Genomic DNA, 26,541 nt, shown 5'->3' with positions numbered 1-26,541 from the left:
TGGCTCGGCTCTTCATTGGCAACTACTTGCAAAGCTGTTCCAGCTGCTGCTTAACATTCCAGCCACGTGTACTCAGACTGACTTCCTGACGTCTCCTCCAAACTCTTCCCTACTGCAATTCATGCCTCCCCCTCCAGGTTCCATGCAGTCTGGGTCCATTGTATTTCCTCCCAGCAAAGAATTAGCCTACTCCAGAAACTCAAACCCATCTTAGACCGCTCAGACATGGAAATGCTGTTTTCTTTCTAGGCCCTTCCTCTACTGACTGTGGGGCCCTTTGCTCTTTGGTGGGTCACAGTGAGGGATAGTCCCTTCTTTGATGCAAGGAGCTACATTATGATATAATCAAAGAGCCTTGAAGAACACAAGGCTAGGCAAGGAAGGCCTATGGCAGCCACAGTGGAAGTACTTTGGAAGATACCATGGGTGGAGAAGGATGCAAAATCACTCTGCAAAGAAGCTTCAGCGTGACATCAAAAGCAGAAGTGCACTGTCTTTACACTAGTACAGTCACAGTATTGTAAAGATAAAGTTGTCTGCTAGAAAGGTGGCTAGGAAGAGAGCATTGGACATGTAGCATCCCTTCCAATAGCCTTCCAAGGCAATTCATATCTTCTTCCACAAAACTCCCTTCCACCTCCGATAAGGTCCTGTTACATTTTGAATTCCCCATCACAATTTCATGGATAGGCCTCTTGCAAGCCGTGCATGTTGCCAGCAATCCACAGCTTGCACAAAGCGTCCGCATGTTCGGCAGCCGATGGAGGTCATCCCCTGCCTGATTGCACGTGGAGGCAAGACTTTGCACCTCATTTCCTCCTTTGGGCTGTTCTTCTAGCTGAGGGGTAGGCAAACTTTTTGGCCCGAGGGCCACATCGGCGTTGAGAAACTGTGTGGAGGGCCGGGTATGGAAGGCTGTGCCTCCCCAAACAGCCTGGCCCAAGTCCCCTATCTGCCCCCTCCCACTTCCCACTCCCTGACTGCCCCCCTCAAAACCCCCGACCCATCCAACCCCCCCTGCTCCTTGTCCCCTGACTGCCCCGTCCCCCAGGACCCCACCCCCTATCCAACCCCCCCGCTCCCTGTCCCCTGACTGCCCCGACCCCTATCCACACTCCCACCCCCCCAGACAGGGCCCCCGGGACTCCCACGCCTATCCAACGCCCCCTGTTCCCTGTCCCCTGACTGCCCCCCTAGAACCTCTGCCCCATCCAACTGCCCCCTCCTCTCTGCCCCCCGGGATCCCCTGCCCCTTATCCAACCGCCCGCCCCCTTACCATGCTGCTCAGAGCAGCCGGAGCTTGCAGCCCCGCCGCCTGGCCGGAGCCAGCAATGCCACCCGCGCTGCCCGGCAGGAGAGGCGGGCCAGAGTGCTGGCAGCGCACTGAGGCTGCGGGGGAGGGCCCCGACCGGGAGCTCAGGGGCCGGGCAGGATGGGCCCGCGGGCCGTAGTTTGCCCACCTCTGCTCTACCCATTGCCTAGGGTGACCAGAGGTCCCAATATTAGGGGCTTTGTCCTATATGTGCAACTATCCCACCCCCAGAAAAAAAAGTGTCCCAATTTTTCACACTTGCTATCTGGTCACGCTACCCCGTGGCCGGGTGGGATACTGCAGAGGCTGGGAGTTGTGACGGAGCCAGGGAGATGGGGCGAGATCTACCTCTTCTTGCTGTGTAAGTCTTAACAAAAATTGACCTCTACCAGCAGCAGCAGAGTTTGCTGGATTTTTCTGGTGAATTTGCCCCCAAATAATTGTTTGGGGGCAGTGAAACTATTCTTGAATTTGGGTTAAATGTTGCCAATAGTTTTAGCCATAACTCCCCCCCTCCAAAACAAAAACAAAAAACCTGGAAAAATGAACCTGGAAACATTGAAATCTCTCATTCAGACATTTTCAAACCAAAACGCTTCATGATTTCACTTAGCAAATGTTGATTCGAATCGACGTTTGAAACCTTTTGTTTGACCCAAATGAAATTTTTTTTTTCCATTTTGTTTTGGCAGGAAAAAATGTCAGTTTTGGCTCGAAACGAAGCGATTTTCTTTTTCCCGTTTGGCCCCCAAATGGAAAAATCAATTATTTCCTCACTCTAATCATCAGTCCTCCAGAAACACTGGCAAGTAGGAGGAGCCCTCCTGGGTGCTTAGCACTTGGGTGTAATGGCCTTCGTGTAAGGCGGTGGATTTTTCCTTTGGCCCAGTCATCTTCTTAGCTGGGAAGGGACAGCTGATAATCGTCTGGCATCCTCCTCCCCAGCCCCCGTTTATCAGCGCTGCCTCCCTACCGTGTGTATTGGGAGGAAACACGCGGCCCACATGTCCTGGGTGTTGAGCCTCTGTTGACTGAAGAGTTTTTCAGGAGTGCGGGCGAGATTGGCACAAATGAGATGCACGCAGTGTGACTCACCACTGTTGGTTTGCAAGTGGTGGCCCTTGGAGGAGGCTGGGATATTGAAGGGACACCGGGTAGTACAGTGTGGGGCAGCAGCTGGTTCCGTAACAGACTGAACATTAAAGCTCTTTGATGCTGGAATATAAGAACGGCCACACTGGGTCAGCCCAGTGGTCCATCTAGCCCAGCATCCTGTCTCTGACAGTGGCCACTCCCAGCACTTCAGGGGGAGTGTGCAGAACATGGCAGTTCTGGAGAGATCCACTCCTGTCTTCCCCTCTCGGCAGTCAGAGATTCAGAGTCCCCCCGAGCATGGGGGTGCATCGTTTGACCATCTTGGCAATAGCTATTGATGGACCTTTGCCATGAACGTATCTCATTCTCTGACTGCCCCAGGCCTTCTCGGAACTGGGCTCCCAAAGGGTGCAAGGCCAGCTGCTGGGAGCTCTAGCATAGACAAGGCTCAGATGCACTTAGTACTTTCCCCAGTATGTTACCGTGCACTAGGAATCTGCTCGTGCACGGCATTGTCACTCACGGCCCTGTCCCATGAAATTGAAGGTACAGAGGCCAGCTGGTGCAGGAGAGCTCACCAACATGGGCCACAGGCTGGTATTAAAGTCATAGAGAAGCAACAACACAGCTGTTTGAATGGCACATGGATAGCAGATGCAATGTACCTTAATTTGTTCTGTCTCCCATACCCAGAGGCTTTATACCTACCTGGTTATAAGCTGTGTACTGAGTGAAACCAGTTCACATGAGCCTCATCTAGTTAGACTGCTGGGACAGTGGTTATGAAGGACCGATTGTTTAGAAATAGCATTCGCTATTGTGCTGCAGTGATTAGAAGAATGGCTCAGTGTCCGTCTGCCAGCGGGGAGGGAGGCATTAACATGTACCAGAGCTGTACCCGGAAACGTACCTTCTGTTTGCTTTGAAAGCATGGCAGCCTACCTGGGATTAGGGAGAAAATGTCACCTGTAACCAGAGACACCCTAAGCAAAGCACAGCCCTCCCTGAAATATAGGACATGGAGAGCAGGGAGCCAGCTGCCAAGTCACTGCAGGATTCAAGCAGGTTCCTGCGGAAATATCAGCTGCTACCAATAGAACATCTCGGAAACAAAGCCCTTCAAAGGGCAGATGTAGCATACTAGGGAGCATCAACCGGGCCACTACAAGACAGGCCAGGCTCTTGGAAGACTATATTACAGACTTAGACATGTCACTTGTCTGCCCCACGTCCTTCGCTTCGGCCCCGACTGCCTAGAGATAGCTGAGGAGGTAACGTTTGGAGCAAAGACAGAACGCAAGGCAGGGTTGTGGGGTGGAGCAGGGCACTTCCCATTCAAGTACTGACCTAGCCTGTCCCTACTTAGCTTGGCTGGTGAGATCAAAGCAAATGGGGCTGTGGATTTGGTTACTCAAACGGAACTTTCCGCTCAAGCTGGGGTGATTCTGGGATTTATCAGGTGCCTTCCAGGCAACCAGCTGATTCTCTGGAGGGTACAGAGAACAAGAACAGGGGATATGAGGGGAACAATCTGGTCCTTCCCACTCTTGGGCTGCCATCAGACTGAGTCCGCCGTGCCCCACCGAGACCATCCAATTGTGATAGGGTAATAGGGCACGTCGCACATCCGTGGGTTGGCCTGGACTGGACTGGGTGACTGGCCGCATTTTCTTCACCCGGCTGAGCTTCTCACAGGGGGGCGTCACCTTGTAATAACACAGCTGGTACTAATGACCCCTTTGCTCCAATGCAAAGCCGATGGAACTGTACCACGGAGGGAAGGCAGAGGGTCAGTTTTCTTTCTGAAAATGTCCTCTTTTCGTAGGTCCCTTATGACATCAAGGTAGGTTGGCGTGACGGCCCTTAGACTTCCACGAGCCCAACGCCTGTGCTGGCTAGTGAGGAGTAATTCAAGTACGCCTGTACAATTCTTGCAGTCTGTGGAGTGGCCTGGCAGACACCTTGGCATAATGGGATTATCGTGTCGTGGGGAGAATTCCCTCCAAAGCAGCTGAGGTTCCCAACTTTTGCTGTTTACTTACAGTCACAAAACAATATCGCTGCCTGTAGTTAACTGCGTCTCAGTGTTGCTACCAACCCTCTGACCCCCGTGAAATTCATCGGCAAGAGGCAAACATCCAGGCAGCTGATGTTGTGCCAATGAATGCTACATTGAAGATGAATTTCCTTCCTCTCCCAGATATTCCCTCCCTGATTTACACCAGTGCCTGTTCTTGACAGGGGACTCAGGGAATTAAAGGGAAGCGAAATGGCTGGAGCTAAGCCTGTCATGTCGATTCTTTCCCTGATAATGTACTGGCTGCGCTCGGCTGAGTGGGATGGCTGAAGAGGGTCTCAGGCAGAGATCCTTAGTGGCCTCTAATATTTAGCACAGAACAGTGCGTAGAGCTGACGTATCTGCAGCCTCTGCGCTTGGGACACTTCGAACAGCAGGGACTTTCTGAAAGTCTCTTGCTGAGTGTGGCAGGTCACTCCGGCGCATGGCGCTGCAACCAGGAACCACCTGTGCTGGCAGTCCTGTGACCCGGGACCCACCCGTAACTCACAGCTGGCGGCATGGCTGCAACAAACCGCTCAGCAGCGCTACCCTGGCGGCTTGGAACTTCACGCCACAATCAAGGTGGAATTCAGATCCTCATGCTCCAGAAGCACTGGCCAAAGCAGAATCTGCAGTAACTTGTGAGCAATATAAGGCTGATGATGCATGACTGAGCAGTTCTTATGCCAGCCAGCAGAGAAAAGGAACAGACACGCACACTTGACTGTTTCATTACTGATTATACCAGTGGTTCTCTACCCACAGGCCACTTGCCAATCAGCACACAGCTGCAGCCCATGTAACATCCTCAGGGCCATACAGGCAGTATATATATTGTCAGATTTCAGAGTAGCAGCCGTGTTAGTCTGCATTCGCAAAAAGAAAAGGAGGACTTGTGGCACCTTAGAGACTAACACATTTATTTATATCGTGTGGCTGCAGCCCATATGACACATAGAGAGCTGCATACGCGGCCCACAATGGTAAACAGGTTGAGAAGCACTGGATTATACCCTAGGTGAAATCCCATCACTGCCCAGCAATTTGCTGCTGTCCGTTTAGTTTCTTAATAGGGATTCAAATATGAACCCATTGTGCTAATCAGCCTACGACAACCACAGCACCTGTGTACAACAGGAAAATGGTCTCCAGGAATCCATGGTCTGTAGTTATTGCTCTTTTTCAATAATTTTCCCAGGCTGGTATATTAGTTCTTATGAGAAGATTTAATGGACTGGGAAGAACGGATGGAAATCAAGGAACAGGGCATAGCATGGCAAGCCTGATTGGAATCAGATGTGGGAGTGATAGTTTCCTATAGATCAGGAAGACTATGAAAATGGTGTTCTCTGGCATTGATTAGGAGGTGCTGGTTAACCCAGGGTTTTAATTAGGAGGTTCTGAAAGTTCCCACAAGCAAACAAGCCTGAGATTCCTGGCCACAAAGCACTTCCGGTGCAACACTTTAAAAGGTGGCAGAAAGACACATAATGTGGCCAGGTGTGTTTTCACAAGAGCCTCTTTCCTTTATCCACATTTCTTTATTGGTGTTTGTGTAAGAAATTTCCCCTGTAGTTGTGATCTGGGGCCCAGGAAAAGGTTTATGTACACAGGAGCTTAAGTGGCACTGGCCTGGTTAGGAGATCAATAGTCAGCCAATGGAAGTTGCATTGACAATGGAATGGTCAGTGAGGGGTCCAAAACAAAACTGCAGATCCAGGATCTGGATCTCTCCATAATGAGCAGAACCAGAATCCCAGATCCCTGCACTCTGGGACTCGCAGATTCAAAAACTGGATCTCAGTCTGAACCTCCCCGGATTTCCTGGGCGGCAAACTCAGATCCGAGCTCGGCTCAGGACCCAGGGTTTTGGTTTGGGCCCATCTCTGATAAGGACTTTACCTTGTGTTTCCTTAGTTGAGTGCACTGTCACTCCCTGCCCTGTTTGTGGGTAGAACTGTTCAGAACTGATCCCTCCTGGCACAGAGAACACTCCAATGCTTTTGCCTACACAGGAGGATTCCTCCTCTCTTAATAAAGCTGTTACGGCTGCATCCCCCTGAGCTTGGAAGCAGCATGATCTAGTGGACTGAAACACGGGTCACTCTCAGGGACTCCTCATTGCTCATCTGCCACGGACTCACTGTCTGACCATTGGCAAGATCGGTCCCTTTGTTGTGCCTCAGTTTCCCCAAGATTCAGAACCACAACCTGACTTCTAGGGGAGCTATAAGGATGAATTCGCTAATGTTGGTGCAGAGTCTTGGAGCTGAAATGCAGTCGAGCTGGGCAAACAGCGGGAAGCATTCATTTCCCTCTGGCCTCTCAAATACTATTACTGTACAGCAGCACTCGATGCGCTGCAGAGTAAATGCTAGTTCTTTTTAAACCATTTTCCACTCGTGCCAGCTCAGATGAGAAGATCAGGGTTTATTTACCTGGCAGCCCATGTTTATTCTTCAAAGGGCTGCACTGGCTAACAGTGTTTGTTTAAAGTGGTGAATGCCTGATAGCCCTTCCTCCCAGTGCCATCGGTCTACGAAATGCAGCTTGCGGGTCCAAAGCAAACATTAGCAACTGATCACACGTGCCCCAGAGCTGTTAGGAAGGGCTTGGGGGTTTGTCTTTGGTTTTCAGAACAACATGCAGTGCCCTGCTTGGGCCACAGTCACCTGATGCGAAAGAACTGTAGGTTAGTGTCTCAGCAGAGGCCAGGTGCCTCCAGTCCCTGAACAGTCACTCTGTAACATAGCTGGGCCCGTTCAATCCTCCTGAACTCTGGGGACATTCGGTCCAGGAATGAAATGTCGTGGCTCACCTCTCCTCTCCTGCTGTTTCTTGTAGGGGAGAGACAGAAGACTCAACCTCACTAACTCTAATGGGGAGGCTTGCGTTGAGGCTGCTGGATACAACCCAACCCTGGGTGTTCTCCAAGACTTACTAAACAAATATCTCCCGTGCAGTTTAAGGTCAACCACACAGCATCCCCTAAGTCCTGGCCTTTGAGGTCATGGAAGGGACGGGAGCCCACATGCCACTTATCTTTGAGTGGTATGATCAGCTGCTTTGGTTGCTCAAATCAAAACAAAGTGGAAGTTCCCACCATGGGATCAAAGACTTGGGAAGACGTGTCTTATTGTGTGAGTAGCCAGACTGGGACTTTCAGTCACCCAGGAGCAATTCAATACTATTTCATTCTCTCAGACATGCTGTATTACCCCAAAGCACCAAGTCTATTAGGTCATCTAGTCCATCCCCAAGTTATTGAAAGATTGTTCCCTTCCAGTTTTGTTTTCTAGCACTTTATCCAATCTAGTTCTAAGTAGGTTTCCGTGCTGATGGAGGAAATAACTACTGGCTCCTACTGGGTGGTTTTAATAGTGAGAACTAGGCTGCCAGACACAGAGATGACATCAAACCAGTAATTTCAATTCAGAAACACTGTGCTAGGTCATCAGAGAGGAGTTAAATCTTTCCTTCGAAATGGCGAGGGTAGTCTCATAATCCTTCCCTGAAAGTCAAACATTGTCCACAAATTCTAAATGGAGCCTTTGTTTTTTGTTTTTCCACTGTGGCCTTCGTAGTAAAGAATATTCCGCCCAAGTCACACCTGAGTTTACCATGCTGGTACCCATGGAATCTAAGCAATAACCTGCCTGGAAAAAAAGACAAACCTTGGATCCCAATCAGAATTTTGTTATAACACAACCTTAAGCCTCCTTTTCTTTTTTAAAGGAGTAAAGCCAATGGCTATGAATTACCCATGGACTTTTGCAAAACCCAGATTCACAGCAGGCAAAACTAGTTCCAAATATACAGCAGAGTATATTAGTAAATGCCAACTGCCATTAGAAGAGGTAGTAAAAAACAGGATATGTTTAGCATAAACCAGACAAATCTTATGTCCCTGTTTTTGGACAAAATTGGTGCATGACTGATATGTAAAAATGGGGAATCATCAAAGTAACTTGAATTTGATTTAAAACGGGCTACCTGAAGGGTGGAAGTTGTTTTGCAAAACCTCAAACAGGGCTGGTTCTGACTGAGGTCCAACCCCCCCCCCCCAACTTTTAGAATATTCTGATTTTAAATCATAATCAGATCTGTTTGTATTTTCAAGCAAAACTAAAGTGAGAATGGCTATGGCTTTGCACTGTAGTTAAGAACCTTTTCCTTGGGGGGGGGGAGGGTAATGGTCAGAGTGGGGGAGGGCAGGGTGGTGTACACTAGTCACACTCTGCCCACAAACCCATGATCCTCCCACGAGCCTAGAGTAGCTGAATATTTCTCATAAAGTGGTCAGTAAAAAAGAAAAAATGAAAAGGTAAGGTGACATGTTAGGTTTCAGAGTCAACACCCCCAAAGACACAAATAGGGCAGCTCAGCTCTCTCAGAACTAGTGTTTCAGACAGTTCATTGGCAGATTCAGGAAGACAGCAGGGCAATAGGTGATATTAGCATAGTAGCCTTTGCAACCAGTAGGATTTGTAACTAATTTAAGGGGCAAAAAGGAGAGAAGTAAGCTTAGATTCTGCTGAAACTGATGGGAGAATCGGGTCCTTTGTAGCTAGCATCAGCGTACTTTCCCCATCTGACTGCTGCTTGGGGGTGACACCACAAATGGCTAAAGCAACGAAAGAAAAAAAAAATACAGAGAAGGATGGTAAGGACTCCAGACAGGATTTGTAGGTGAAAAAACAAAATGTCTACCATATATTTAAAGGTCAAGAAGGGAAGTACTGGATAATTGGTGTAAGACATCAGGTATAGCCGGGTATGGGAAAGATCATGGCAAGAAGCTGAACGTTAAATGTAATAACAGCCACGGTGGAGAGTGGCAGGAGCAGTGCATTTACACGTTGGGTGAGGTATGGGGTTGGGTTGTTTGGTTTTTTTTAGTGGTGGGATGAGGTGAGGGCTTGAAGATCTTAGTCGTGCAAAGCAATCTGAGCAAGCAGGGGCCTGATTCTCCCCACACTGACTCTGGTGTGAGCTCAGAGTCATGCCACTGAAGCCAATGGAGTTACACGGCTCCTACGATATCAGACTTAGCCTTTGGGCTGTCCAACTGGGAAAGAAGTTTCACAGATTAGTGCAAAGACTCCAATTTTAACTGACCCAATGGTAGCACTGGTCTCAAGCTGTAAGATTTGGCTCTGGGTCTTGAATAGGCCAGAAGATCAGAGCTGTCAGGTATCATTAGCATCCCTGTAAATGAGTAACCAGAAGCTGACTAATTATGCACACAGTCCAGGGGCCCTTCTCCTTCAGGACCTTTTCCCACCCAGACCCAGCATCCCAGCTATGTCCCTGAGCCAGCCCTACAAGTATTCCCAGCAAGACAGGAGCAACCGTCCCCTCAGCTGCTCTGGGGAAGCTCCAGGCTCTTTATCCTGATGGGGGTTGCTCAGCCACCCCCGCCCCTTCGGCACAAGCCCCAGATCATGGGAAGGGGTCCACAATCCACAGGGCTCCGTCTCCACCTCTCAGGCACTGGCTGCTCCCTTCCCCCATTTGCCATTATGCACCCAGGCGGGGCAATCCCTTTGCTCTGCCGAGTGTCAGGCAAAGCCCTCCACAGTGTGCGGACACAGGGCCCCTGCTCTGCTCCTTGGGCTCTAAGCTGACCAGCACGGCGCTCGCTCTCTCTCTCTCTCTCTCTCTCTCTCACCCCCAAACTGTCCCTCTTCACAGAGTTCCCTGTTCTTATATGTAACAAACTAGGCCTCATTTTCCCACCTAGTCCCTCCTTTGCTTGCATATCTCTATGGAGTTAAACACAGAGCAGGGCCAAGCCTCCTCTCTTTATAGCCAGCAGGTGTGCAGCACACAGTCAAGGGGCAGGGCAGTTAATTAAGGGAAGGCTGGAGGGATTGGCTCAGTGAGAGGGATAGCCTCTCCTCAGAGCAATGGACTGCACCTGCCTGCAGCACAGGTGGGGTCTATCAGCTCAGCCCCACAGTGACAGGTGGAGAGTTAATCAAGGCCAGCCTCGCTGCTGATTGCTCTTGTACCTATCACACTGCCAGATGCCTCACAAGAGTTAGCAAGACTAAAATGCAGCTTGGGGCAATGGCCCAGTTCCACTTCCTTCCCCCAAAACAGCAATGAGCCCAGCGCACTGCTCTTTGGCTTTCCTTGAGGGCCACTCCCGAGCATTCCTCTTCTGCCTCTCTATAAATCCATGGTACACCCACATCTTGAGTGCTGCGTGCAGATCTGGTCACTCCTTCTCAAAAAAGAGATATTGGCATTGGAAAAGGGCAACAAAAATTATTAGGGGTGTGGAGCGGCTTCTGTATGAGGAGAGATTAATAAGACTGTGACTTTTCAGCTTGGAAAAGAGATGACTAAGTGGTGGGATATGATAGAGGTCTATAAAATCATGACTGGAGAAAGTAAATAAGGAAGTGTTATTTACTCCTTCTCATAACACAAGAACTAGGAGTCACTCAATTAAATTAATAGGCAGCAGGTTTAAAACAAAAGAAAGGTTTTTTTTTCCACAACACATAGTCAACCTGTGGAACTCCTTGCCAGAGGATGTTGTGAAGACCAAGACTATAACAGGGTTCAAAAAGTAACCAGAGAAGTTCCTGGAGGATAGGTCATAGAATCATAAAATAGAATCATAGAATATCAGGGTTGGAAGGGACCTCAGGAGGTCATCTAGTCCAACCCCCTGCTCAAAGCAGGACCAATCCCCAACTAAATCATCCCAGCCAGGGCTCTGTCAAGCCTGACCTTAAAAATATCTAAGGAAGGAGATTCCACCACCTCCCTAGGTAACACATTCCAGTGTTTCACCACCCTCCTAGTGAAAATTTTTTCCCTAATATCCAACCTAAACCTCCCCCACTGCAACTTGAGACCATTACTCTTTGTTCTGTCATCTGCTACCACTGAGAACAATCTAGATCCATCCTCTTCGGAACCCCCTTTCAGGTAGTTGAAAGCAGCTATCAAATCCCCCCTCATTCTTCTCTTCCACAGACTAAACAATCCCAGTTCCCTCAGCCTCTCCTCATAAGTCATGTGTTCCAGTCCCTAATCATTTTTGTTGCCCTCCGCTGGACTCTTTCCAATTTTTCCACATCCTTCTTGTAGTGTGGGGACCAAAACTGGACACAGTACTCTAGATGAGGCCTCACCAATGTCGAATAGAGGGAAATGATCACGTCCCTCGATCTGCTGGCAATGCCCCTACTTATACATCCCAAAATGCCATTGGCCTTCTTGGCAACAAGGGCACACTGCTGACTCATATCGAGCTTCTCGTCCACGGTAACCCCTAGGTCCTTTTCTGCAGAACTGCTGCTGAGCCATTCGGTCCCTAGTCTGTAGCGGTGCATTGGATTCTTCCGTCCTAAGTGCAAGACTCTGCTATTAGCCAGGATGGGCAGGGATGCAAAACCATGCTCTGAAGCGTCCTTAGCCTCTGCTTGCCCCCCCGCTCTTTGTTTTCATCTAAAGAAAACTCTGAATTATGATTGCTTAAGACTAAGCTCCAGTGGTTTCATCCAGAGCTTACCCCTGTTCTCCCCAGAGTCTCTCCACTGACTGCTGCAGGGGGCTGTGGAAGGGATTTTTCTGTATTGAGATGATGCCCTGAGGCCCAAATCAGGCTCAGGGGTCCCACTGTGTGGCATGCGGCACAAAAACACAAGCAAGGGCTGCTCCTGCCCCAGTGATTGTACCAGCTCAGGAGGAGATTGTGCAACCCTGTCTCCCAATGGTGAGCACTGACACGACTGGCCTCACTGACGTGACCAGGGCGATCAGGGTATTTCTACACAGCAACTAGACACCTGTGGCTGGCCCGTGGCAGCCGACTAGGGCACACGGGGTTTGGGCTGTGGGGCTGTTTCATTGCCCTGTAGACTTCCGGGCACCCTGGGAGATGGGAGGGTCCCAGAGCTTGGACGCTAGCTCGAGGCCCAAAATCTACACAGGAATAAAACCAGCCCCACAGCCCGAGTCAGCTGGCCCAGGCCAGCCACAGATGTCTGAGTGCCGATCGGCAAGAATAAGGGTTACATGATCTAACCCAGTGATCCCCAACCTTTCTGTGGGAATAGCACATTCCTATTCCCAACAGACTGTGGCGGGCGCCAAACGCCCCGTCGCCGAAATGCCGCCGAGAAGCGGCAGCGGAAAGAAGCCTCGCCGCCAAGAAACGGCAACGCTTCTCAGCGGCGCTTTGGCTGGGGGTTCTCAGGTGGCCGCGCTCGGCGGTGGCATTTCGGCGGCGTGGTGTCCTGCGGGCACCGTGTTGGGGACCCCTGATCTAACCCTTAACAGGGACGAAGTGACAGGACAATACAGCACTGAACACTCTGGGGTCCTGGTTCATGACTAAGGCTCCCAGGCACAATGGCCTAGATCCTCAAAGGTATTTAGGCTCCTCGCTCCATTGGTTTCAATAGGTGGCTAAATAACCTTTGAGGATCTAGGCCCATGGTGATACAAATAAATAATAACCAGGCCCTATCTTTATTCTAGTTAGATGTTTACTTCTTAGTATTTTCAAATGAAAAGATTCTTTCCTAACTATCCATCCGCATACGTGGGATTGTTTATATCAATTACATGAAGCCACCACAAGCAGCTCTGACATAAACTGTCTGCAGAATATAATGTATCTTCTCCTCATTGGTTGCTATGGGTACAGGGCCACTTTAACATCTGACTGTAAACATTAGCTGTGAAGGGGATGTGGAAACTTTGCTAAAAATAAAAGATTATGCAAAAGTCTTTATAAAGAAGGTTGCTGACAAAGCAGAATCCACCCCCGACTTAATGGTTCTGAAACTCTGAAACAGAAAAGCAGTGTCTGCAGGACAGATTGGATGCAAACAACGTTTTGATTCAAAAACGGATTTAATTCTCTTTTGGTACCATCAGGGCAGTGACTTATAAAGGGAATGGAGCAAATCACAACCATGCAAAAGCTACAGCACGTTCCACTGGTTTACAGGGGTGAACTCAAGAGGAGGAAACAGGACCACCAGTAGGCGACACATTATCTGGCACAGTTTGGGGGTTTCATTTTATTTGCAGAAAAAACAGCATTTGTGCCATGGCAATTTCCCCCCTCCTTCCTGGCACCCGCGCAAAGGTTCCTGGAGGCTGGAGCAAGTTCAGAAAGGAAAAGCAAAGAGAGGTGAGGCGTTTCAGAGACTTGAAGTGAAATGTGCAGAGGAAATAGATCAGGTGAATGTTAGACTGTTTGGATGCGACTGAGAGAAGAAATCCAGGAGGAACCCAGGGTGGCAGCAGACTCACAATGACAGACAATACAGGGAGTAAGAGGATGACTGTAATTTACTAAGGATATTATCATGCTCAGTTATACCAAGTGTTGAAGTTCTTTCCAGCCAACGATCTCAGTGCTTTACAAACATTACTTAACACTCACAACAATGCTGGACAGTGGGTTTATTATTACTTCTACTGCACAAATGGGGGTGCGAAGGTATGGAGAGATTAAGTGACTTTCCTGAGATCATGGAGTAGGTCAATGGTATCCTAGGAACCCAGGAGCCCTAACTCCCAATCTCTAGTTTTAACCCCAATTCCCCTCAATAACAACGCAAGCTCCCCTTCGCGCTGCGTTCGATTCTCTCACTACAACTGACTCTTCACGTGGCTTTCTTCTCAAAGCGCCTCTAACCATCACAGGAGTCCATAAACATCATTCACTCAGGCTGGGAGCTTTAACCCTTCGCCATTCCCATTCAGAATGAATTCGAACCCTAGTATCTTTTGAATAACTAGACACCAGGGCTAAGATTTCAATCCCTGGTGTGCAGAGGGGATGGCTGAATGGCTCAGTGCTAATGAAAACAACAGGGAAGAAGAAAGATAACCTAAAAAACCCCCAGCGGGACAGAGATGAAAAGATCATTAGCATCGGCAGTGTGCAGTGGGAAAGGCAGTCAGGAATGCAGCCGCTCTGCAGAAAGGACTGGAGGAAAAGTGGAACATTCCTCTTGGGGCGCCATGCTTCGGCAACACTGTCTGAGGTCATTTGCTTCATCCAGGGTACAACATTTTGTAGCAGAGAAAGAGAATGTGTGTATGTGTGTGTTTGTGGGAGTGTGAGTGAGTGAGAGAGAGAGAGAGATGAGCGGGTCTGATGAGCTTTCACTCTGCACAGTGAACCCTGCCTGCCCTTTGATCAAGCACCAAACAAGTAGACACTGTCCCTACACTGCCATCAATCACTCCCTTCAATAAAGATGTAGCAAATCGATGAGTGGAACAAAAAGACAGGGCATGAGACAGCCAAAAGGCAGCTCAACAGAGACTACAATGAATCAGGGCTCTATTCTCTGCACGAACCCTTTTCCAGATTGACACAGTGCCCTTCCATGACACTTTCCAGCCCAACATCTCAAAACGCTTTCCGAACATTAATTTAAATTAAGCCTCACAAAAGCCCTGTGAGGGAAGGGTCAGCGTTACCGATGGGAGGCACAGGCCACGATTGGTCGGGGGGCTGAGCACCTGCAGCTCCCCTAGATTGCAACTGGAGTTACCAGGGCTCAACAGTTCTAACTGAGCCCTAAGGCCCAGATCTTCAAAGGTATTTAGATGCCTAACTTCCACTGAGCAAGTGGCAGAGTTCAGGCACTCAGGAGCCCCGATTGCCAGCCTCTTGCACTACTCCCCCGCCAACACTGCCATCTTCCCTTTCCGGAGGTGCCTGCATTATTTCCCCCTGGTGAAATACGCTCATGGCAGGGTGCTCTCTCTCACCCTTCTCCCCTGGGATGTGTCACATGATCCCAGTGCTTTGCAGACCCCTCCCCTTCCTCCTCCGTTGTTGGGTGAGTTCGTTCAAACACAGCAGAGCGCCACCTTCTGTGGGACACCAGCTGATCCGCGAGGGTGGAACTTCTGCCCAACTGACTGGCGAAGTCATGATGTGTTTCACGCTCCTTCACAATAGAGGCTATTTGCAAAGTCACCACAGGATTTAGAGAAACCGGGATGCCTGCCAAATTCAGAGGTGTCGACTTTTCAAGCAATGCAATTACAGCTCATGCCTAGATTAAATGCACCGTATTAAAAGTGCACAGTGTCAGCTGAATACTTCGGACATCAATACTGTACAGCCTTTTGAAAGTCACTCTACTTAACAGTCTCATTCCAGGGACATCTGCATGAAAGATCAGCTGGAACAGGCGACTGCTGTCCTAAGAAACTATTTACAAATGTCCCCTCAAGGCCCTGTTTACTATTTCATGGGCCCTTTAGTTAGAAAATACAGCTGGCTTGTGTTTTGCTGGTCTCTAAAATCTGGTTTTGCTTCCTCCCAAGATGCGGGGGAGAAAGGTTGAAAGCTGCTGCATGATAGTCCTCCGAGATAATCTCCTTCTTCTTGGCTACTTTCTTTGTGTATCTGCTGCAGATTTTGTGAGCCAGGACAAAAGGAGGAGACATAAGGGGCAGACTAAGCTACACTGTGGGTCCCCATGAGTGCTTTTAGCTCTCTTATTCTGGCTGTTTCTCTGATTGTTACAACTGTCATGGTACAATTAATTGGAAGGACGGGGTTTGTTTGGCTAATTAGCAAGATACATTTCAAAGGGAAAATGGACAAATCACACACCCAGAGGACCAGCAAACCAAGCTGGGTGTGGAGCAACCCGAGAAACTTGTCTCACAAAAGAGAGAAAAATAAAAAAGACTGTTACATCACCACCATCTGAGCACCCCTCAGATCCACACCAAGATCCTGGGATTCTCCGACTTCCGGTGTTTGCAAGTCAAAAAGGGACAATTCTTTGGAGACCCGTTTTTCGCATGGCTCCCTTTGGCTGCGATGAGGCATGCTTTGTGGGACCAGTGGGAGGTCTAATCTGATACGCATTGATGCTAGAGAGTAGGCTGGAAGCTTAAGTGAACTTTGGCCAAGACTAGCAAAAATGACTAGTGATTTTGAGTGCCCAACTTGAGGCACGTTGAGGGGGCCGGATGGCCACTCAGCACTTCCTGACCATCAGGCCCTTTAAGATGCCTCACTCTGGGCATCCAAAAATGGTGGCCTCCAAAATCACTAGTCACTTTTGAAAATCTCGAGCAAATTTTGGTGAATTTAAGACTAGCAAAAGGTTCAATGGCAGTAACTGCACATGCAGACCAGTCAGGTACTTGCACAAGCCTTTTGGAACAGGCCGTTACACATGCAAGTCTAAAAAACAGGCCGCTTGGGCTAAATTTTTATAACACAAGCATGTGCAAATGTGTGTCTGGAATGACCTGATCTCCACTTGCAAAGGAGCAGTCAGGCATGGCTTTACCTGTTACGTTTGAAGCCTGGCCTCATGCAGTAGCTGGGTTTTTCTTGCGGATTTATAGAGGTTAAACGTTTAACTTCAAGGTTCCCCGCCGGTTTTGCCTTTCTTTCATGTTCAAGCCTATAATCAAAACACTTTAGCCTTGGCTGCTTTGGAAACAACTAGGAAGTGGGAACAAAACTCATTGTGAAGAAACCCTCCTAGCTGGATTTTGTGGGGGTTTGAAGTTGAAAATCTCTTGAGAACTAGAGTGAGGGATTAGAAAGAGTCAGCGAATGCAAAGCTTGGGGAAGGGCATAATTAGACAGCAGGCTGAGTTCTCTTTTCCCGTCAAATTATCTCGCACAGGTGAATGGCCCAGCAGACCGACTCCCCTCATTGAAATCTCCCAGCTCCTGTTCTCTCCTCAGTTCTCTGCAAACACACCTGCTGCTGCTATTTGTTCTTTGCCGCCTTCCGTTTCTGCTGATAGATTTCTTCTGTGAAGGGTCTGTTGGGGGTGGGGAAAGGTAGAAAAAAATTAAAGACAACTGTGTGCCATTAAACTGATACCAGGATCTCTGCTCCTGTCCCCTCCTAACACCTAGAGATCAGGGAGATTCTGCTTAGGAGCAAGAAACAATACAGCAGTCCCAGTAATTCCCATACCTAGCGGCTGGAAGGCAGCACAGTGTGCGGCTCTCTCTAATGCACTGGCTTTGTAGGTATATGTACTACTAACCCTTAGTGGCCAGGCCTACAGAGAGAGTATGGGACCTGCTACTAGCATCAGCTAACCAAGTTCTCCTTTAGCCTTTGTTTTAGGAGCAAGGTTCCAGCCCCTTCTCCCCATGTGTGATTGTGTGATTCATCTAGTGATGGTGACTGTTGCCTGCAGCATGCAAGTCTGTGACAAAACAAGGCCCAGGGTGTGAATGTAGCTTTATGCCCCCGGCACCCTCCGCCGGTGCTTTGCAAAGGTGCCCCTCGCTGCCTCAGGGGAGGCTGCCAGCTCCCTCTGCAGCAGGCTCAATAATGTCCCGCTACAGCTACCGCTGATGTGTGCAAAGGGGGAATGGACAATGACAGCTAGAGACAAGACTTGGAGGTCTTCAAAATCCATCCAGCTTTAATGACAGCTCCTAGGACCACCCACCCTGGGAAATACCCAGAATCCCTGACTGTGGGGAGGCAAGAGGCTCACCCCGTAGGGAGACAAATGAGACTGCTTCGAAGTGCAGAGCCTGGGCTAAGTTCTCAGGGGCACTGCATTGCACTGCAGGCATATTCCTGCCCTAAAGCCTGCTGTCCAGTCCCAGAAGGATCACCCCATGGGAATGGTGATCCTCTGGTGGCACAGAGTGGGCACAAGGGCTCCTGCACAACCCTCTCCTGACTGCTAGTGTAGCTTGGGAAGCGGGGTGTGGCCAAAATACGATCATGGGCTATGCAAACCCTGGGCTTTTCAGCCTCTTTGGAACACTAGCTGCTGACATAAATGAGAGCAGTCCTCAAGGCTGCTCTAACCTGGTGCAGGCGGACTGGCTCTGCCCAGAGCCGCAGCAGGATGAGGGCCGCACAGAGGTGAGCTCTAAGCCTCCTTTGTGTGCACGTGCTCTGGCTCAAGCTGTGGGCAGTATGGCCAAAGGAGGATCCAGCCCTTTAAATCTATCCTTGCTCCCCTTTAAGACAAACATGAAAGTAAAGAAAAATGAACAATCAAGTGAGAAACAAAACTTTAGGGCACTAAGCCCCTCACTTTTCAGGCTCTCTTTTATTCCTCAGAAGCAAACGCCCAACCTCCCACTTTCATCCTTTGCAGATCACCTTTAAGGGCATTTGAAATACGTGTCACTTCTAAAGTACAATTGATGCCTCTGGTGGATATTCCAGGCAGCCACATTCAGCATGGGCCTGGAGAGTGCAGTGCAAAAGATCAGAAGAACCCATAAAAGGAATTACAGAATGTAAACTAGTGTTTGCAGTGCACTGTCAGGATACCCATTCTACGCCTGTGGACTTCTTTATTGTCGTTGCCATGTAAATTCAAGACAGAGACGGCCATTAAAAATACCTAGTCTCCTTTTTCCTTAGGCGCCGTCTTAAAACCTAAATCTGTCCATTACCAAGGGGACTGGGAAAAAAATAAACAAACATTCTTTTTCTCCATGATGGGCTAACTGGAATAACTGCTCCACTGGGACTCTGGCTTTGTCTCCAATTATTTTATTGTGTGCTCTTGAAAAGCTACTCACCCCTCATACAGCATTGCAATCATATAAGAAACCGCCACTACAGCTGTCAGTAAAAGGCCAGCTGGGCTCGCATGCCTGTTTTCAAAAGAGAGAAGCGAAAGATCAGGTAAGTCACTGGCCTTACGTAACATGGGTTAGTAAGTAAGTTAGTAACATGGGGACGATGTACTCCATGAGAGCATGCCCGTCTTAAATAAACAAAGGGCAAGCGTTATTGTTTTGTATTGAATGCAAACTTCGACAGATTTCCGAGTAGCAGCCATGTTAGTCTGTATCTGCAAAAAGAACAGGAGTTCTTGTGGCACCTCAGAGACTAACCAATTTATTAGAGCATAAGCTTTCGCGGGCTACAGGCCACTTCATTGGATGCATCGGATGTCACTTGGCAAAGGTTATTTCCTGACCAGCTTCTTTCAGGTAAGCTAACTATGTTTGTGCTGACAATGCTGCTACTTGGAAGATAACTCCTGAGATTATAAGGCCATGTAAGAGCTGAAAACTCTGTTACATAAGACTGTGGCATGGAGCCCCGGCACCATAAAGGAAATGTCTGATGCACACAGACCCAGGAGGGAAGAAGCTCCTGGGAGATGAAATACCGCTAGTGTGTACAATGACGGCCAGACCAACCTAAGGACATTTGCTCCCAAGGATGGGGACTTCTGCTTTGATGGGATTGAAATACCTAACTGAAATGGTTAGAACACAGGCTGATGGCACAGGTGTAACACAGGACACCCAGGGCCTTTCTAAACACTCTATTGTGTGGCTCTATTCAAGCAGTTACAATAAACGGTCATGAATTAGGAAGGTCCCATTCAGTCACTTAGAGTGGGATTTTCCAAAGCACCTATGTGACTTAGGTGCACAAGTCCCACTGAAAGGAACAAAGGCATTTGTGTTCCTAAACCACTTTGGCACATTTGAAATTCCCATCCCTAATCTCTCTGTGCCTCAGCCTTGCCCATTTAGATTGTAAGCTCTTCAGGGCAGGGACCGTCTCTCCATTATGTGTCCATACAACACCAGCACAAAGGGGTTCTGATCTGAGTCTAGATGCTACAGCAAAACACTTAAATAATAATAAAAGCAGAACCTCGATTTTACGAACACCAGTCTTACAAATGACCAGTTGTCTGGGCCATTTTTCCTGAAAAAGAAAAAAGAAATCACATCACGAATGTGATGCTGATGAAGAACAAGTCAAAATCCTTTCACGTCCTGATGCCTTATTGGAAATCGCTTTGCAGTGGTATGAAGGACAAGAAGAAACTGATGCTATGCACTGTACATACTGTAATTCCATGGTGCAGTAATTCAAAAAACCCTCTCCACTGGGACTCAGATTGTCTTTAAGTATTTTATCCTCTGCTCTTGAAAAGCTGTTCACCACTCGTACAGCATTGCAATCACGCTACAGCTGGCAGCTGTAATTTTGAGATGTTACATGTTACAACCTTTTTGATTTGATGAGCGCCTCACTCCCCAGTGAGTCAAATAAGGGTTCTACGGTCATATCTTGTCTGAGTGGGGCGGGGGGGGGAGGAGGGGGAGAGAGTGTTTAAAGATGCTGTAGTTCTGAGGAATTTCAATCAGCCAGCTTGCCACAAAACCCCTGATGAAAGAAAGCCCAAGGAGGTTAGATTCTAGCTGCTCCTATCTGCCCTAACAAAATGGATGATCATATTCTGCTGGGTTCCAACATTACTGTTTGGGATTCATCTCTTCTTTCATTACAATTGGTGCATCATGAAACTTCACGTCTCCTGGCAACTAGCAATCTTATTAGGATAACTGACAGAGGTGATCACAGGCCAGGGAGTTGTAAACAGGCTATTTCAAAATCCATTTAAGTGGAGACAGATCAGTCAACCAACTTTGTTCCATTGTTCCTTCAAGTTAAAGTAGGCTTCACAAGGGGACCAGCTGGCTTTGATAGATCCCCCTACTGCCACTTACATCTTTCTTATGCCCATCAAAATGGATCATGTAGGTACTGTACAGCCAGATGAACCTCACCTCCAAATCCGCCCACCCAAGAGTTTCAACCTATTGAAAACTAATGAACCAAACAAGCAAAAATCCTATTGGTCCCCCATCAAATAAAGGCTGATGTGTATTACAGAAGAGACAGCAGTGAATCATGGGAGTCTTTCTAGCAGCTAAATCACATGTGTATGAGGGCAGAGTAGAGATTAGAGGCACACTGCCACCACCCATATAAATTGCACGACTATTCTTAAAGGATGTGAGACCTGATCTGGATAGATTGTGAGCTCTTTGGGGTTGGGAGCTTAGCTTCTAACTTGTCTGTAAAGCTCTTAGCTGTTTTTGGTACTACCGTAATGACGACATAAGGTTTCGCATGCAATATTCTGCAGTTCCATCAGGGACCGGAAAGCTGTGACTAACTGCTGGGAAAGTCCAGTGGTGGGCATGAAAAAGGCCAGATCATCAGCTGGTGTACATCAGCAAAGCATCAGTGACCACTCTGGTGCTTTATAGCCCCTGGGGATCTGCCCCAAAGCTCAACCTGAGTCTTCCAAAAACGCTTCCCAAAGTAAATGGCTCATCCGTCTGGTTCTCCTCCAACACCGCTTGAATTTAAACACGGGTGTTCGGAACTTTTTGTTTACTCTCAGTTTACCAGTGGGGAGCCTGTTCTTCTAGACAGCTCAGCTCCTGCCGGCATGCTGTGGATTCTACCATTCAAGGGTGTTGTGAGCTTTGGTTTCTTGTAGTGAGGTACATTTAGTGAACGGGGACCAAGAAATGATTGTGTTTGTGTTTAAATCCATTTAGAAATGTTTTAGTTAAAAGGTGAACATGGCCAATTTCCCCCTTCCGGCTCGAGCTGAGCTTTGTCCTTCAGAAATGGGTCACCATGCAGAGATAAATGAATGAATGACGTTCATAGCAGCACCTGATAGTATCCAGTTATTGTAATATTAGATTGTAGAGATGCACATGCAATTCAAACAAGCAAAGCTGGGTACAGCAGATACCCAGCCCATGAAAGGAGGTGCGGGATTTTTTTTTTAAAATATTGGGATCACAGACAGTGAGGCAAGAGAGTTGGAACTGAAGTATTCCATTCACCTCCTGATCCAAAAAAGATTTCACTGCATGTAGTGAACGGCAGCAGTCCAATCTGTGACTGTTTACTTGAACCCAGGACTTAAATGAGACAACGGATGAAAGGCCAGGCCCTTTGAATCAATGGGAGTTTTGCTGCTGACTTCCAGGGTGGGCAGGATTTCACCCTATAGGTATGTCTACACTACAATCAAGGCGTGACTGCAGCATGTGTAGATATATCCAAGCTAACCGTGAGCGATCAAGCTTGAATAACCATCGATGGGAAGCCTTGGCAACACAGGTGCTACAATGGGCTAGCCACTCAAGTCCAAACCCAGGGCCCTGCGGGGGCTTGTACAACCCGTGCTGCCATGTTTTCACTGCTACTGTCATTTGAGTGAGCTAGGCTGAAACTAGCTTGGGGCTGCCTACATGTGCTGTGGTCATAGGCGCCGACTCCATGGGTGCTCGGGGGCTGGAGCACCCATGGGGAAAAATTGGTGGGTGTTCCCCGCTCCCCAGCGCCTCCACCTTCTCCACAAGGGCACCGCTTTTCCCCTCCCAGCAAGTGCTGGGCGGGAGGGGGCAGGAGGGGGAACGCGGCCTGCTCAGGAGAGGAGGCGGGGCCGGGGATTTGGGGAGGAGGTCCAGTAGGGGCAGGGAGGGGAGTTGGGGCGGGGACTTTGGGGGAAAGGGTTGGCATGGGGGCGGGGGAAGCTGGCACCTATAGCTGCGGTCACAGGTCTGCCAGCAGTGTCGACACGCCCTCAGCGTGGTAACACCGTAGGCTAGCTAAGGTGTTCAAAATAGGGTGGCTAACGTTAGGCTCCCAAGTCCACATTTAGGCACCTAAATCAGTTACAAGTGGCAGCTGCTGGGTGCGTGGCCCTATTAACGATCAAGCCACAGATTTAGGTGCTGAAATAGGGATTTAGGGGGCTAACTTCTGGCCCCCCACTTTTGAAAAATCACAGCCTCGGTGTCAATCAGTTTGGGAGTAAGACAGCTGCTGCGTCCATCAAAACTATTCTTCATGGTTGTCAGAGCGAGGTCCCGTCTCTTCTCCGTCGGGAAAGACGCCACACTCGACTGCGTGTGCGAGACGCTATTTTTGTTTCTGAGAACACGACAGACGTCAGGGAGAAGAAGAATCAAAAGCAAGGCGGGGAAGAGCCACCGCTTCTCCATCTCACGTTAGAGACTGTCCAATGGCTGCCCGTGGCAGTCTATAAAACCAGAGTTATGAATAGTCAAACAGCCTCTGCACCCCACTTGCTGTTCAGGGCTGAAGAGATAAGGCACAACAAGTGTAATTTACTCATCTCCAGCCTTGAATATATTTTCCTCCTTGTTGACTGTGCAGACAAGTGGCAATTGCTCCCTTCTTGTTAATTAAAGAAGAAGAAAAAAAGGGTCACGAAAGCAATTTGCCTGGCAAGCGTTCGTGCATAGAATCTGCAGAAAGACTATTCTCAGAGAGACTGACAGGGACGGTGGGCAAACCAGGATCGCACAGGGACTGTGGTACAAGACACAGCGGTAGCCAGGCAAGATGTCAGCGTGACAGCTGCCTTCTTGGCTAACAAACCAGGGATTGAACCGGGAACTTCCAGAGTTAAAAGCACGAGCTGCTGCAGCTTGAGTTTAAGAGGCCAGGCTTCACAGACTTGTATCCTCTGCGGATCGGGCACAACAGGGGGCCGGTAACACACACTCACCAATGGGCGAGGTGTGCACGCTTTCCTTGTCACGCCTAGAAACACGCCTGCCTTTCCAGAAAGGCCTGTCTTATGGAGGAGGTCAGACGTAGGCTACGTCTACACTACTGAGTCCTGCTGGGTCACTCAGGGGCATGAAGAGCTGTGAGCTCTGACCGATATCACTGTGCTGGTAGAAGTCCCATGGGCAGATGTAGTTATAATAGCAAACTTTGCCGGTGTAGCTTGTTTCGTTTGGAGGGGGTGGGGGCGGGACTGCCAGGATACCTGCATCCACCCTAGGAGTGCTTTGCCAGGCTAGTATGATGGTACTCCTCTACTGGTCAAGTGTCCTAGTATAGACAGGGCGCCCACGATCACAACGGTTCCTTCTGGCCTTAAAAATCTATGAAAAGCACGAGTCTCGGGGCTCAAGTCTCAGCCCCAGCAAAGCCACGAGTTCATTTATTGAACTATGACTGAGAAACATGCTGTACACCACCCCAAACACAGTACGGTATGAAGAGGGGAAGGAGAGCTTTTGGCATCTGAGAAGAGGGAGGTGGCTCCAGCCCCAGGGGCCATCTTGTAAGGCCCGGAGAAGAGATGAGATGAAGACAGCAGTTAGAGAGGTGATTGGGGAGAGTGAGGTTAGGAGGAAAGTTGGGGAGTGAAGTGCAGAAATCAGACACACATCCAAAATACGGGGCTTCCCAAGACCTCGCTAACCGTCTATCTGGGCATTCATACCATGCCCATCACCATGGCATCTGACCGCCTGCCTGGGAACACAGCTGCAGACTCAGCAGTCAGACAGATTCAGGACTTAATTTACAATGGTGGCCCGAAGTTCTAGTGGCGGGAAGGGTAGTTCTCCAGCAGGTTGGACAGACACCCCAATGCTGCATCCAGATTGGTCAGCTGAAGCCACAGGAGGCTCTGGGCTTGTCTACAGGAACATTTAGGTGGTGGTAAGCTGGGGCATGAATTTAACCTGCTCTAGCTGACGCACATTAAGAGTTTGTTAATGTGCTTTGATCTAGTCCTGTTTCAAAGAAAACTAAATCAAAGCACATTAACAAACTCTTAACGCACTTTAGCAGGGTTCACGTGGATAGTTAGTGAGCAGCAGGCTAGTGTGGGGTAGATTCACACCCCATCTTGCCGCAACCTACTTGTTCCTGTAGACAAGCTCTCTGTCTCTAGCCCCATGCCCAGAATCACCTCGTCTCTAATAATGCCCTGGGGGAATGAAGAGGATCTTGCAATTCTGACTGCAAACCCTGCTAATGCACTGGGCTGTAACCAGGTCTAGCCCATTCTTGATTGCTAGAGCTACAGATTGATTTCCACAGATCAAGAGCTTTATATCATACTATAATATCATTACACTATCATACTTATATCATTACAATCCCCCCTCCTCATTAGGATTATGTGGCAGCTTCCCCACCGCTCAACCCCATATTAACACATGCTTGTTCAGGTCTCCTTATTGATTCATATCAGAGAGAACAAATTTACATGATCATTTGTTGACAGTGAGAGCTCTAATTGTATCATTTGGCCGCAGTTCCAGCACTGATTTACAAGGCTTGTTACCATGTGTTAAAACATTTCCCTTTAAAGGATACACAAAACATTCCCTAAATAATTAACACTTCATTTAGGTGGCTGCTTGACTCAGGCATGGAAAAGCTACAATGTGGAAGTTACACATTTCCTACTGAAAGCTTAACAGATTTATGTGGTAACAGAAGGGTGAGAACCTATAAATATAGGTAGTATGTTTTGGCTTTAGCATGACCATGGCTTCTGTAATGTAGGGATTGTCACTTGAGTCCCTACGCTGGACTGTACCAACCTAATGTACTTAGAGTAGCAGCCGTGTTAGTCTGTATTCGCAAAAAGAAAAGGAGGACTTGTGGCATCTTAGAGACTAACACATTTATTTGAGCATAAGCTTTCGTGAGCTACAGCTTGTGAGCTGTGTAGCTCACGAAAGCTCATGCTCAAATAAATGTGTTAGTCTCTAAGGTGCCACAAGTCCTCCTTTTCTTTTTGCTAATGTACTTAGGATACTTTTCGAGCCACTGATTATCAGCAGTAACAAGACTTGTTGGTTTGAGCAACTTTAGAAAGAAAGTTAATTGACAATACTAAAAAAAAAAAAAAAAAAAAATCAAATCAAGTCAGTCAGCCTCACCTCAGTCCCTGGAAAAATCATGGAGCAGGTCTTCAAGGAATCAATTCTGAAGCACTTAGAGGAGAGGAAAGTGATCAGGAACAGTCAGCATGGATTCACCAAGGGCAAGTCATGCCTAACTAATCTAATTGCCTTCTATGATGAGATAACTGGCTCTGTGGATGGGGGGAAAGCAGTGGACGTGTTGTTCCTTGACTTTAGCAAAGCTTTTGACATGGTCTCCCACAGTATTCTTGTGAGCAAGTTAAAGAAGTATGGGCTGGATGGACTATAAGGTGGATAGAAAGTTGGCTAGATTGTCAGGCTCAGCGGGTAGTGATCAATGGCTCCATGTCTAGTTGGCAGCCGGTATCAAGTAGAGTGCCCCAAGGGTTGGTCCTTGGGCCGGTTTTGTTCAATATCTGCATAAATGATCTGGAGGATGGCGTGGTTTGCACCCTCAGCAAGTTTGCAGATGACACTAGGAGGAGAGGTAGATACGCTGGAGGGTAGGGATAGGATACAGAGGGACCTAGACAAATTGGTCTCAAGTTGCAGTGGGGGAGGTTTAGGTT

General features: G+C 48.4%; 1 protein-coding gene across 5 annotated transcripts in view; it reads right to left on the bottom strand.

Annotated features, from left to right (window-relative positions):
- Positions 1-13,328: 13,328 nt before the first annotated feature.
- The window catches only part of PEMT (phosphatidylethanolamine N-methyltransferase), a 91,694-nt gene continuing 78,481 nt past the window's right edge, over positions 13,329-26,541 (bottom strand). For all 5 annotated transcript variants that reach the window (XM_073361843.1, XM_073361846.1, XM_073361844.1 and 2 more), the window contains 2 exons: positions 19,007-19,081; positions 13,329-17,262 (listed from right to left, as the gene is read on the bottom strand). In XM_073361843.1, the coding sequence (XP_073217944.1) occupies positions 17,208-17,262; positions 19,007-19,081 (130 nt within the window). In that variant the 3' untranslated portion in view covers positions 13,329-17,207. The remainder of the gene's footprint in view (positions 17,263-19,006; positions 19,082-26,541) is intronic.

Source organism: Lepidochelys kempii, chromosome 10 (genome assembly GCF_965140265.1).
Source record: "Lepidochelys kempii isolate rLepKem1 chromosome 10, rLepKem1.hap2, whole genome shotgun sequence".
NCBI lineage: Eukaryota > Metazoa > Chordata > Testudines > Cheloniidae > Lepidochelys > Lepidochelys kempii.
Note: the sequence above shows the minus strand (reverse complement) of the source record. Positions and strands in the feature narration are given on the sequence as shown.